This window comes from Anser cygnoides, chromosome 4 (assembly GCF_040182565.1).
Source record: "Anser cygnoides isolate HZ-2024a breed goose chromosome 4, Taihu_goose_T2T_genome, whole genome shotgun sequence".
Classification (NCBI taxonomy): domain Eukaryota; kingdom Metazoa; phylum Chordata; class Aves; order Anseriformes; family Anatidae; genus Anser; species Anser cygnoides.
This window is the reverse complement of record NC_089876.1, coordinates 59,432,303-59,445,358: the sequence shown is the minus strand read 5'-3', so window position 1 is coordinate 59,445,358 and position 13,056 is coordinate 59,432,303. Positions and strand designations below refer to the sequence as shown.

The 13,056-nt window shown below is 37.6% G+C and overlaps 1 protein-coding gene across 2 annotated transcripts in view; it reads left to right on the top strand.

Annotated features, from left to right (window-relative positions):
* The window catches only part of CASP3 (caspase 3), a 14,527-nt gene extending 1,471 nt beyond the window's left edge, over window positions 1-13,056 (top strand). For both annotated transcript variants that reach the window (XM_048078363.2, XM_066996225.1), the window contains exons 2-7: window positions 4,626-4,718; window positions 6,101-6,225; window positions 6,719-6,847; window positions 8,758-8,933; window positions 9,399-9,516; window positions 10,427-13,056. In XM_048078363.2, coding sequence (XP_047934320.1) covers window positions 4,645-4,718; window positions 6,101-6,225; window positions 6,719-6,847; window positions 8,758-8,933; window positions 9,399-9,516; window positions 10,427-10,653 — 849 coding nt within the window. In that variant the 5' untranslated portion in view covers window positions 4,626-4,644 and the 3' untranslated portion in view covers window positions 10,654-13,056. The remainder of the gene's footprint in view (window positions 1-4,625; window positions 4,719-6,100; window positions 6,226-6,718; window positions 6,848-8,757; window positions 8,934-9,398; window positions 9,517-10,426) is intronic.

Here is a 13,056-nt window from a genome sequence, read left to right as displayed (position 1 = left end):
AATATTATGCTGTATTTCAGATCTGTTTAGTTTTTTGTACAGTCCGCTATGTCTTCCTTCCATTATTAAGCATCTAATTATCAATAATTTTGCATTCTACTATGTATAACTGATTTTGCATATCTGCGTTAGCATCACAGCGTTCTGTGTGTGCATAAAATATCTGCTTTCAGTCTTTAACAGTCACGTAGTCATAATCTTGCAGTCACGTGAGCTGGAAAACCGTGCCCTTTTGTAATCTTTGAGGGCATGTTTTATGATTGTGGTTTCTGTTTTGGGAATGTATTTTAACACTGTTACAATCGGTGCTTTGTCGCAGCTGACATGTAGTGAACATGTGTTGTCTTGTCTACTGTGGCTTGCATATTTCAAGACAGTATCGGTAACTGGAGACAACTCAGTTATTTGCTTCCTTTCTTGTTTGAGAAGCTTTGGTATTTTCATCACTATATTGTTAACTTGTCTCCTAGGGTTCAAAATTCAGACAGAGTGCTCTAAAGAGAAACTAGTTAGTTCTCATATGGCAGTGGTGTGATATGTGATAAAGTGAATTTAATTTCATTAGGTCCAGGTAGAGTAAGTTAGTCCAGGCTGGAATGGAGTAAATACATTGTTTCATCATCTTCCTATTAAAATAAAAGCATTAGAACAACTATTTGTATAGGGCAAAATACATTTTTGTTTTTGTTGTTATACGGGGAGACTGTGGTTCATTTCTCATAGCTTGCTGAGCATAGTTCTGGACCTCTGTCAAGCACTGTGGTTTTCTTTAACCACTTAGTGCCTCTAAACATCATCATAGGATCAACTTTACATCCTGTATCTGTCTCATAGGGTTTGTTTGTTTAATTATTATACTTTTTTTTTTTCAAATACTGAAAAATAGACCATTAAAATAGGCTTCCTAAAACCTGTACTACATTCTCTGCTAGATTAAAGAAAAGCTATTGCTTGTTTTTGCTACTTGATTTTTTTTTTTTAAGTTTCCTGACAGGTGAGAGCTCTTCTTACCTAAGCTTTCAGAGAAAAGAATATCAAGGAGCAGAATAACCATTTTCGATTAAATCCATAAAGCCCTGTCCTGATTTTTTTTCCCTCTATTCCTAAATACCATGAGCTCATTCTCTACAGGGGAATGTGAATTCTGCTTGACAGAATGATATCACTGCATTACCTCAGCTGAGATGAGGCAATTCTTAGTAGTCTGTCAGAATCAGCATCATCCTCCAGAGAGCGTTGCTGTTCCCCTGACTGGAGCTTGAGAGCAGAAAACACGCGTTTTGTGCCTAGCAACAAATCAGGCATCTCTTGGTGGATGCCTTTTGTTCTTTGAAGAAGTGCAGGCGGCTTGGTGTGTTAAGGTGCTCAGAAATCCGTGGATGTTAAAGGTGAGTTGCAGATTCTATTCTGAAGATGAAGCATACGTATTTTAAATGCCTAATGTATTATACTCAGTTTTTCTTCATTATCTCTCCAGCTTCTGTACAGATGCTTGGACAAGCTCATCTCAAGATGCAGCAGAATGCAGTAGGCTTTAATGCTTCATTAAACAACTGAAGCTGTAGATTATCAGTTAGGTTTGCAAATGCTTTAGTTAGAAATACTTCTGTAGTATCATGCTGCAAAATGCATTTTACATGTTTCAGAAACAAATTACTGTAATTCACTATAATTGTAGTTTCATGCTAGCCACTTCTGCAAGTTTCATTGTTTTCTTGGCATTGGATCAGGGAGAGCAATTTTAAATTAGGGTTACAAAAGAGTCAAGGAGATAAGTGTTTATTTAAGGTCACTTAAACGTTGAAGATCTTTGTTTCTTACTGTTTGCAACATGAGTTAACGTTTGTGTTATAAAAGCAGTCAGCAATCCTAGGCTCTGCCTGTTCAACCCTGCTGCTGTTCATCAGTGTTATACCCACTGAGTACTAAAACCAGGCCCTACTGGGATGCAACAGTTTGTTTGGAGCCCATCTGACGTGAACCCAAAGCAGCCTGACAATCTGCTTGCCCTCCCTAACGCTTCTACGCTCTCTCTGCGGGCCAGAGAGTTGTTAGCTTTCCCTATACTTAAGCCAAGTCTTTCTCCAGGGAGTCACTGGAAGCCCATGTTGGTTTATGTGATAGGGTGTGACCACAGCCCAGGTAGTCATGTTTGCTGGCTTACACCAGCGATCCAGGTACTGAAACACTGGTGCTGCAGATCGTCGTGGTGCCAGAGAGCCACATAAATAGCTGGGCTTTAGCGGAAGCTGAACACTGCGTGAACACTGTGTCATCGAGGCTATCAGCACCGCTCTCACTACGCCTGCTGGCTAGTTTAGATACTGGGGTTGCTGCGTGATATTGCGCCTTTTTGTGTGTGGTGTGTGTCTTCGTTACTGTTGGCAGGCAAAGAACGCGTAAGCAAACAAGTTGAGGTTTTCCCTGTCTCTCCCGGTGCGGAAGGGCTGGGCTGTGCTTCTGCACATAGTGCTTCTCCTGAAGGAGTAGCACGAAGTGCATCAGAATTGTGCTTTAGTCTGGGTGGAGGCTTTCTTACAAAGTATGATTTTGTTCAGAAGGCTCAGAGAGAGCTGAAGAAAGCTGGGAACTGAAGACAAGGATGGCTGTGGTAGGGACAGGGTGAAAGAGGCACAGAAACTCGTGGAAGCTGGTCTCTGCTGGACCAGGGGGACTGGTGGCATTCTTGTCAATGAGAGCCTTTCCTGCCCGTGCCTGGGGTCAGAAGTTACAGCTGACTGTGGAGACGCAGCTTGTTGCTCAAGACTTGTTTCCTGTCAACACTAGCGCTCCTTGCCTGATGGTCAGGCTTAGGGCTGGATCGCTGTGGTGCCACGGGGCTCAGGTAGTTGAATTACCCTTTGGGAGTGCTCGTCTTTTTCTGCAGAGGGAACTTCTAAGAGATTAAGATTCGCAGTTAGGCCGAGTGAACCCAGATCGTGGTGCTAGGCAGGCAACGTCAGCATCGTAGCCCTACTTTCCACCCAATGATATTGTATTTAAAGGACATTTCTAAGATATAAACTGAAAATGTGTTTTAGAAACTTTATTTCTAGAATAACCAGCTTATTTGATGCTTCTGTAATTTGGTTATCAGACCTGCTGTGTATTGTTATACAATACGGTTCTCAAGTCTGGAATAATTTGATGGACAAAATTTCTTAGTTATGTCAGTGCTCCAAGATACAGAGAAATAGTATTCAGAATAACCTTGAAGATCTTTTGAAGCCACTAAAAATGTAGGTAAATGCCTTTTAAGAAACCAGGAGAGAGAAGGTTGTACATACCCAAATTAGTGCTTCTGATGAGTAATTGCTCTACAGAAAACATGTGGGCCCAAGGATATTTATGGTATATTAGAGTATAAATAAAAAGATAACAGAAGATAATATGACAGTGTAAGGTGGCAAATATAGTTGTGAGTCTCACATTAAGAACCTAAGCCCTCAATAAGAATCTCCATCGTGTCTGACCAACAAGCTTTACTGCTGCGTCTGGTTACGTGTACATCCCTATTTACCGTAAATCTGCCTGTTCAGCAAATTTCTTTAAAATTCATACCTTGGACCGCCTTGTCTTGATGTCTGAGCATTTATTTCACTTCTAAGCATTTATTATTCTGTCTGATCTGGTGGTTTAACTTTATGATGCTTCATCCTTTTTCTGCATCCTGAGTTAAAGATAACGTGGTGATGGCTTTAAACTGAAAGAGGGGAGCTTTAGATTAGATTTCAGGAGGAAATTCTTCTCTCAGAGGGCGGTGAGGCCCTGGCACAGGCTGCCCAGAGAAGCTGCGGCTGCCCCATCCCTGGAGGTGCTCAAGGCCGGGCTGGATGGGGCTTTGGGCAGCTCGGTCTGGTGGGAGGTGTCCCTGCCCATGGCAGGGGAGTTGGTACTAAGTGATCTTTAAGGTCCCTTCCAAACCAAACCATTCTGGGATTGTATTGTAATGTGTTTCGTGAGTATACGCAGGGTAACTGGGAGGAAGGCATAGTGCTTTTATACTGATTTCTGCCTTGGTATCATTCATCCTTTTTTGCCCTATGTATTGATGAAAAGTAAACAGCAGTCCACAGTGCAGGAGTCATTCCACCAACTATTTAAAGTTATATTGTTAGGTTTTTACATTATTTATATTGCAATTGCCTTCGTTTACACTGGTTAGGATTGGATGCAGTGATATTTTGTGTGCAAACAGATTGCGGAGAAATGATTGATTTCTTAGAATACTATGACCTAAAACCTAATGTAGTGTGTGTCTTTGTACGTATCAAATAACTTGTATTGCTTGGTTTTTGATTTTAATTTCTTGGTTTTACTGAGATGGAATGATCCAAATATGGTACAATATTCATAGTATTAAAATACTACTAATGCATTTAGGGATGTTTATATATTTTTTAAGATTACTTTCCATTTGTCTGTCTCTAACAGAAAGCTATTCTGTGTGAATATCCCCTTTTAACTTTTCTGTTTTCTCTGTAATACTAAAAAAAAAAAAAAAAAAAAAAACCATAAAAGCACTGTGCAGAGCTTTAAGGAGACCTAACAAAAATTAAGCAATCTGAATGTATTATGTTGTATGAAAATTAAGTTACATATTTCTGTTTTCTTATGTTTTCAAGTTGATAACTGAGAGCCACGATGGCAGACATAAAAGATGGACTACAGCTGGGGGAAGATCTGGCAGATGCAAAATCTTTCCCTGGTTCCAAAGGGTAAGTGAGGTACTTTTGTTTTAAGTCACTATGCATGTTGAGGAATCCTGTGCTGCAACTGAAGATGAGAACTGTAGAAGAAATGCTATTACCATAATTGACAGCTTTACTTTTAAATTTATAATAATTTTTATATATATATATATATATAAATTTTTGTACAGGCTCTGAAAATATACCATCTCTGACGAAACAGGACATATGTATGTACAAGGAACTAAAAAGCAAAACACTAAATGTTCAGTTAGATTTGGCTTAGCAGTATTACCAAGCAGTAAGCTGTTCTTGGAAAGAGGATTCTCTGTCTCACTCTGTGCTGGATGTTCACAGCTTTCCTTGGACTCCGTCTAGTGCTCACCTGAACTTGTAGCAGCCAGTGCAGTTGCTTAAACTGAGCTGCTGTAGAGCTATGTGTGCAGAAGCACGTGTATTGCAAGGGGAATTTACAGCAGTGGAAAGGAAGAAAAGAAGTCCTGTTCTTCATGGTGACAGTCATTACATTGTAGCAGTATGATCAGATTACACCCTCTTTGGGAAGTTGATTTGTTTCTGAAGTCATTCTTCTTAGTATTTTAATGAAAAGTAGATTTAAGAGCATTACAAACTTTTTAATTGTAAAATACAGTATGACAGCAGGCCCCAGTCTTATAACCACTTACCCATGTGCTTAAATGAGGAAAGACGTACTGACTTCAGCATGTGTTGACTGAGTAAAATTGAAAGCAGCTCCAGAGTTACAAGAGGTAGCTAGGGTGCCAATTGAGACAAAATTACAGCTACATGTAGAGTCTTTATAATTTTCTAGCTTTTTAATATTTACCTGTGAAAATTCAGTGGTAATATGGCTTTTGGTTGGAATTCAGTTCTAGACTTAGTCTTAAAGCTTATCTTGCCTCCAGGTATCTAGCTACTTAAAGACAATAGTTTAAAAAGATTTCTTCTTGGTATGATCATTGGTTTCCTTAAATCACTGTTATATATTCTCCTGTGCAAAGGCATTATCATTGTAGCTACAATGCTTCCTTGATTCTTTTAATTTTAAGCTTGTTACAGGTTGCACAGAGGAAATACAGATGACTCTTATTTATTTGTGTGTGTGTAGATTTTACAGAGCTTGAAACTTTTGTTTTATTATTTATTTCGGAGCATAACTATACAAAGCAGTTTTATTGGTTATTTCAACCTTTGGGCAAGTACAGTCTTCATTTGTCTTACATCAGATCTATCCACTGATTTCACAGATGTATCTTCTATGGATCAAAAAGCAAGTCTTACTAGTTCTGCTGTTTTTGCTAAAATAATAATTTGTTTACTTATGTATTTAGAAATTAGTGAAGAGAGAACAGAAAGTAACACTTAAAGGTTGTCTGATTTGTGTATAGAATGAACCTACCTGCTAGCAAGTCTATGGACTCCGGAATTCTGCCAGACTACAGCTACAGAATGGATTATCCAGAGATAGGAGAATGTGTTATAATAAACAATAAGAACTTCCACAAAGATACCGGTAATACTTTCAATTTTTTATTTATTTTTCCGTATTTCAGATAAATTGGTGGCATGTATTATTCTTCAGAATTAAATATGCAGTCCAGTTTTGATTGTGTTCTAAAATTAAGTGGTTTGAATGGGTGTGATTCATTTCAGTGTACTCATCCTAATATGCATAGGGAGAACATGTTAGGGTGTAGCTTTAATGGGGAGAAAAAATGGGTGGCGGTGGAAGTCTGTCTTGCCTTTGAGTCATGACTTCGGTTATGTAAATCTTTTTCTCAGTCCTTATATAGATAGGTAGATATAAAAATAAGTGATAGATAAATCTATGAAACAGATGCAGAGAGGGGTGGGGTGTGCATGTGTAACAACGCACTGTTTTTCTATTAGAGTGGATATGGAAAAATGGAATAATATTCTAGACTACTGCAGGTATAAGAGAAAATTTGGCTGTCTTGGAGCGTTCTATCTACATCATATCAAAATAACGTGTCTCTTATGTATAGGGCTGTCATCTCGTTCAGGTACGGATGTAGATGCTGCAAGTGTCAGAGAAGTTTTTATGAAGCTGGGATATAAAACCAAGCTTAGCAATGATCTTTCATGCAGGGACATTGTTAAAGTTTTGAAAAACGGTAAGTTATCATATGATATGAATGTGTGTTAAATCCACCGCTGTTTTCAAAAACACCTCTAGCCCTCTTATATCTTCTCCTATGGTTCTTTTACGTGATATTTCATATCTCCCCATGATTTATTGCTAAAGATGTATGTCATTGTTTTTATGTTTTTTCATCTTTGTTGTTTCTCCATCTTTTGTGCCATGACTGTCTCAGTCTCGTCTTCCTTTCTCGTCTTCTAAAGAGGGATGGAAAAACATGCTGAAACGTAAATGCAGGCTGATTTATTTTCTGACCTTTGGATCACTGAAACTCTGTGAGTTGGAAAGAAACCTGCTTTTTGGGTAGAATTGGGTAGAAGGGTTCTGTGCTATATGCTTAGTGGTGTGACCCAGGAGGTATATTATGATCAAGGGGCCAAAACTGCAAGTGTGTGGACTGAATTACTCTAAAAGAAAAGTAACTCGTGTTTTGTTTGAATTGTGAATCAAAACACCTTTATCTCAAGCAAGAACTTTATGCTATTGTTTGTGTAAATCCTGTTTTGTTTGGAGCTGGCTATATCTAGGCCACCAAATTAAATGGTGCCTGGAAGTGCTCCATAGCCCTGGAATGCAGTCTACTCTAGTTAAGCGTTGGAAGGTTCTCTGGCACAACTGTGGCTCATATCTGTTTGCACTATCCTGGACTATTCTTGGTCACAGTACAGCAGTGAAAGTGTTCCAGGGATTATTCCCAACAGCCAATTAGCCTGCAGCAATCCCCATTTTAAAATTTGCATGTTTGCTAACATAGATGTAGGCCCTTTAGTACCAGAGAAGGCTTCCGGGCACGGTTAATTTGACGCCTGTCTGTTGACAGTAGCTGAAAGTGGAAAGCCATGTTCTCTGATTCCAGATTTCTGTCTTACCTGTGGTATAAGACCTCCAAATATACAATATAAACTACATCCTGACTAGAGATTGCCCCAAGCTAGCCTTTTCTGACTCTTCTAGATGCAGTGCTTGTCTTTAGATTATAGAAATACCTTAGTGTGCATTTCATGTGAGAAAAATAAAAAATAGTTCAGTTTTTTCAAAGTAGAAATTCAGTATTTTGGCAAGCTCTAGAACAGAACATTTCAGTTTTTGGGACATTTTTCATCTACAAACTTATATTTACTTGAGGTTCCCACAAAAAAAATCCTTTTGGATCCCTTCTTTTAAACCGTTTGTATATTTTCATATATTTAAAATAATTGTCTTGGTCATCAATTTCAGGCAACAAAAGACATCATAGAACATCTGTTCTATGTTCTTTACATACCACAAGATGAAAAAAGAAATCTATAAATGCTTTATAGCAAGCTTAAAGGTCTTCAGGTACAAAACTCAGAGGCCTGAATAATGTTGCTAGACTTTGCTACTAGAGGACAAGAGCAGAGAGGAGCGTCTAATTTTAGTACGTAGGTCCCCCAGCAGCCATAACTTTCATGCTACATTCAGTTCCCATGTAATCCAAGCAGTTGAAGTGTCCCAGACTGGAAAGAGAGACAAGGCTTCCCTATCCTTTCCCAAAACTCGGAACTTCCCATCAGTCTGATCCCATATGCCATTACTGTATGAGTGAGGTGTACCATCTGGACTTCAAGACACTGTTCAGAACGGTACAGCCAACTTGCTTTGTTCCCTCACTGTGTTCATGGCCTAGTTTTGTGTCCATGTTTTACAATGGGTAGGGCTGACCTTTAATTTAGGGACTTCTGTGTCCAGACTTCTGAAGTAAAGTAGGCTGGCTCCTTTTGTTCAGAAGTGAAACTGGTTTGAGGTTTCTACATGTGGGAATAGTTGTTCTTAATTTAATGAGCTCTGTCGTATAGGAAATATCAAATGTTCAAAGCTTTTGGCTAAATGCAGTAAGTTATGACATTTCTCTTGTCTTCCAAGTTTCTGAAGAAGATCACAGTAAGCGAAGCAGTTTTGTTTGTGTGTTGCTAAGCCATGGTGAAGAAGGACTCATCTATGGTACAGATGGCCCCCTCGAACTGAAAGTACTAACGAGCCTTTTCAGAGGTGACAAGTGCAGAAGTTTAGCAGGAAAACCCAAACTCTTCTTCATTCAGGTGATGTAAAACTGAACGATGATCTTCAGAGCATAAGAACACTTCACTTCAAAAAAAATTTCCCATTAGTTACAAGTACAAAATAGTTAATTATTCCTAAAATTGCTATAAATGGAATTACTTTCAGAATAAGATTTTCTTCAGGCTTGGTATTGATGCAGTCTGCCCTCTTAGATAGGCAGCATTTGTTATAGCTGAAATTGTTATGAATTAAGGTAATGCAAAATCTTTCTCAACGCTAGCGAATATTTTAGTGAGTTTCTGAATGTACTTTTGAATGAATATCTATTTTAACCAAACTGTGTAGTTAATTTAAATAAATGCTTGTTTCTTTTCTTCTGAGTCTGGTTAGTCTAATACCCTTCAGAGCTGGAAAAAAATAAATCAGTGTTCTGATCATTGTTATCACTGCCTTTTTCTCATTTATGTTTGATTTTATTTTCCACTCTTCTTTCCAACAAATAGGCTTGTAGAGGGACTGAATTAGATTCTGGTATTGAGGCAGACAGTGGACCAGATGAAATGACGTGTCAGAAAATACCTGTAGAAGCAGACTTCCTATATGCATATTCTACTGCTCCAGGTGAGAAACTTGCAAAGAAGATCTTTATTTCTGAAACTGTATCTATATATCAGCTTGTATTGATACTGAGCACGGCAATTTACAGTTTTGTCCATTCAGTATCTGCTTACTTTACTTGTTTGAAAATATGAATTTGAAAATGTGTATTTTCTTCCTTCTATCTTTTCTTCTCCTTGATTTCATTTCCTTTTGAGGTAGTTGTTACTTTCAGTTCCTACAAAAACAGAAAATAATCTGATTATACATCTTCCTCACTGGCAAACCCTCAAACGTTCATTTGCTGTAAATTTAGTTAATCTGAGTTGTGCAAATAACTTAACAGCAGGAAACAAATGGTATTATTAATTCTGAAAGAAAAGAGCTGTTGGACATCTAAAGATGTATATACAGAAGTGGTGCTAAACACCAGCATATCATCTGTCTGTCAGCTCTACTTTCATCCTAAGCGTAGCAGTGGTGACGGAGCCCTTAGCACGCCCGTTACGTCATGAGTTACCAGAAATAAGCTCCAGTCTTCTATTCACTCATGTAGACCTGAAAATAGTGGCACTGAAATCCATTTTGCATCTTGGCTCCGTCTGTCATGTGTCTGTTCCTTCATATATGTGTATTGCATGATAAAATAATAAATGGTTAATGGCTAAGGCTGTTGGAGCAGAAGGTAGTTTTGATTTTCCACCTACTTAACATTTTCTTAGATTAGAAAAGGATGAGACAGTTAGAAAAATCTTTTGGATTGAAATTTGATGAGACTGTTAAATCTGTTAGTTGATTAGTGGTTTGGGTTTTTATCTGTTTATTTTAAAACCTTAACTGCTATTGGTTACATTACATTGTTCTGCTACTTGCTGTCCTGTCCTATGTCAGAGGCTGCTACATCTGATCATTTTGGTCTCTCTGTCTTCCACAGGCTATTACTCCTGGAGGAATGCAGCTGAAGGCTCCTGGTTTATTCAGTCTCTGTGTAGGGTGCTGAGGGAAAATGCACGGAAACTTGAACTCATGCAGATTTTAACACGTGTAAATCACAGAGTGGCAGAATACGAATCCTACTCCAATCGGCCGGATTTTAATGCCAAGAAACAGATTCCATGCATTGTCTCTATGCTCACCAAAGAATTTTACTTCCGTTGCTAGAAGAATTGCACCTTGCAATTTCTCAGTTCACGTTTTTATCTGTAATTTATACACTGTTTTAATATGGAATACCACTTTTAAATCTGAATTACTGTTCACTGCTGTGTGTGGCATAATGAACTATCTTAAAGTTAGATATGTCCAATATTAGAAGTAAACCTTAGTATGGATATGTTAGAAATGCAAAACTGAGTAGCTGAAGCACAGGCAAATTTGAAAATAGTGATCTGATAATCTGGAATAATCAGGAAGAAGAGACAGAAAAAAGGTCAAATCACTTAATGAGACCTACTTGGTGCTACATTTCCCTTTGCAGAAGGAGCAGAGAAAAGAAATCGTTCTTGTAAATATAGTTTGGTTCCATATCTTTGCCAATAAGAAGATTCTGAATGTGGTATGTTTGCTAATCACGGTAATATGATAAGTGTCATCATACATTTCTTTTTTAAAAACTCATGTTTTTTGAAGTTTAGGTTATAAACTAGCCTGAACGTATTTTATAACTTAAGAAACAAACTGTGGAAAATGGTCATTTCATTTTTTACATACAATTAGGAAGCATAGGTAGAATAAATTCAACTTTGTCCTGACTATTTTATAACGCTTTGTATGAAGTATCAGGTAAAGTAACTTTATCAACACAGTATCTGTTTCAAAATAAATTTTGTATTTCTGGCCTTGAAGCTGAGTGACTAAGGGACCAGTCCAGTCTTCCAAAATGTTGTTTTTTTTTTTTTTTTTTTCAGCTCCCTAGGAAAGGATGCCTAATAAAATTTGGTCATATTTGAGGCCACAAGATTCAGTGCAAAAGGAAGTCTGCATTCTGAGTAGTCTGATTTCCTCTTTCTGGGCATAAATTAGTGTAGGTCTGCTTTCTGCTGTGCACATACCACATATAATCTTTAAAAAACCTAGATATTATGGTACTGGAGAAATTTCCTTTGTTTATTATCAATTGGGTTAATTATTCATGTCTTTTATAAGACTTTAGCTGAAGTATGTTAAATAGTAAATTTAAATCTCTTGATTTTGACTGAATTTTGTGGAATAGGCTTTTAGTAAATTGTAAAAAAAAAAATTATGGTTTTGGTGATGTTTCAGCTTGTGGCAGTTTTATGATGAACAAAGGAAGACAATGGTAAATGACTATAGGGTGCTTACAAAATACTTAAAACTCTTTAAATGTTGCAGCATAAACAATGTTAGCAAATTGATGTTTGCTTCCAGAGGCATTTGGATTTTTTAACTTAAATATTGTTACCTCAATTGTATAATGTTTTTCTATATGTATTATTTGTTTAGGATCTGATAGTTTTTGCAAATTAATTTTAACTTGAATTACATCAATTTTTCTCAATAACTGCTTTCTCTTTTCTTCCCCATCTGCTTTAACACCTAAAGTTGAAGGGAAGCTTCTTTAAAGCATTGTATATGTTATAGCCAGGTGGTGAGCGTAGTGGTTGAGACATGGGGAATGCAGGTTCAAAAGTTAGAGGAGGCAATTTTAACGTTGTAGATAAGCACTGTGCTTGCTGAATAGGAGGAACTTCATCTATGTCTCTTTCAGAAATGTTTTGTGAGAGAGGTATAGTCTGTCTTAACTGTTTGAAGTTTAAGTTTCAGGCAGATTTATTACTCGTGCTTCTATTGAAAAACTAAGTAGGACCCTGTTAAACATACTTAAAAAATAACATTTACAAAAACCCATATGTGGGATTCTTCATGTAGTTTGTGAATTGCAACAAGCAGCTGCACAGTGAGATGTCTGAAGTGGCTGATGGGAGTTCTGTTACCCTACTCCAAAGTGACTGGGAACAGGAATGTTCCTTGAATTCTTAGGGTATTTTTGTTGTGAAAAAGTCCTGTCATTGAATATGCGCTTCCCTTGGATTTAAAAAGGTCTTAATCTTTCTGGTCTCGATCCGTCTTCATGCTCTCTAGTCCCATTTTTCCATGAATTGTGTTTCTCTTGAAGTATTCGTTTATCTTCTTTCTCTACCTCATGAAGTATTGACATCTGCAAAGTTTGAATATAGTTCTCCCTTTAAATTTGCTTGGCAGGTATTGAGTTCATATCCTAAAATAGCTGATTAATAGCAGATTGAATGTGCAGCACATCCATCTTTTGCATAATTAACTAAGATTGCACTCTTGGATCACTTTTGTTTCATCTGACACCTGTCCCTCCTTCCCCCAAAAAAGGCAGCGGTAGGGAAGCCTGAAGAGGTGATGTGAATACTGTAGCACAAGTAATATGGAGTCATCTCATTATGTAAAAAGAAATATAAATTCCACTGAAGTCTGTGGAAAAAAAAGTCAAAAAAAGTCAAACTCTCAGCCTCCACATATTAACTTTTTGAGCCATGATTAGCAGAAATAAAAATAGTGTCCCAAAATGCATAA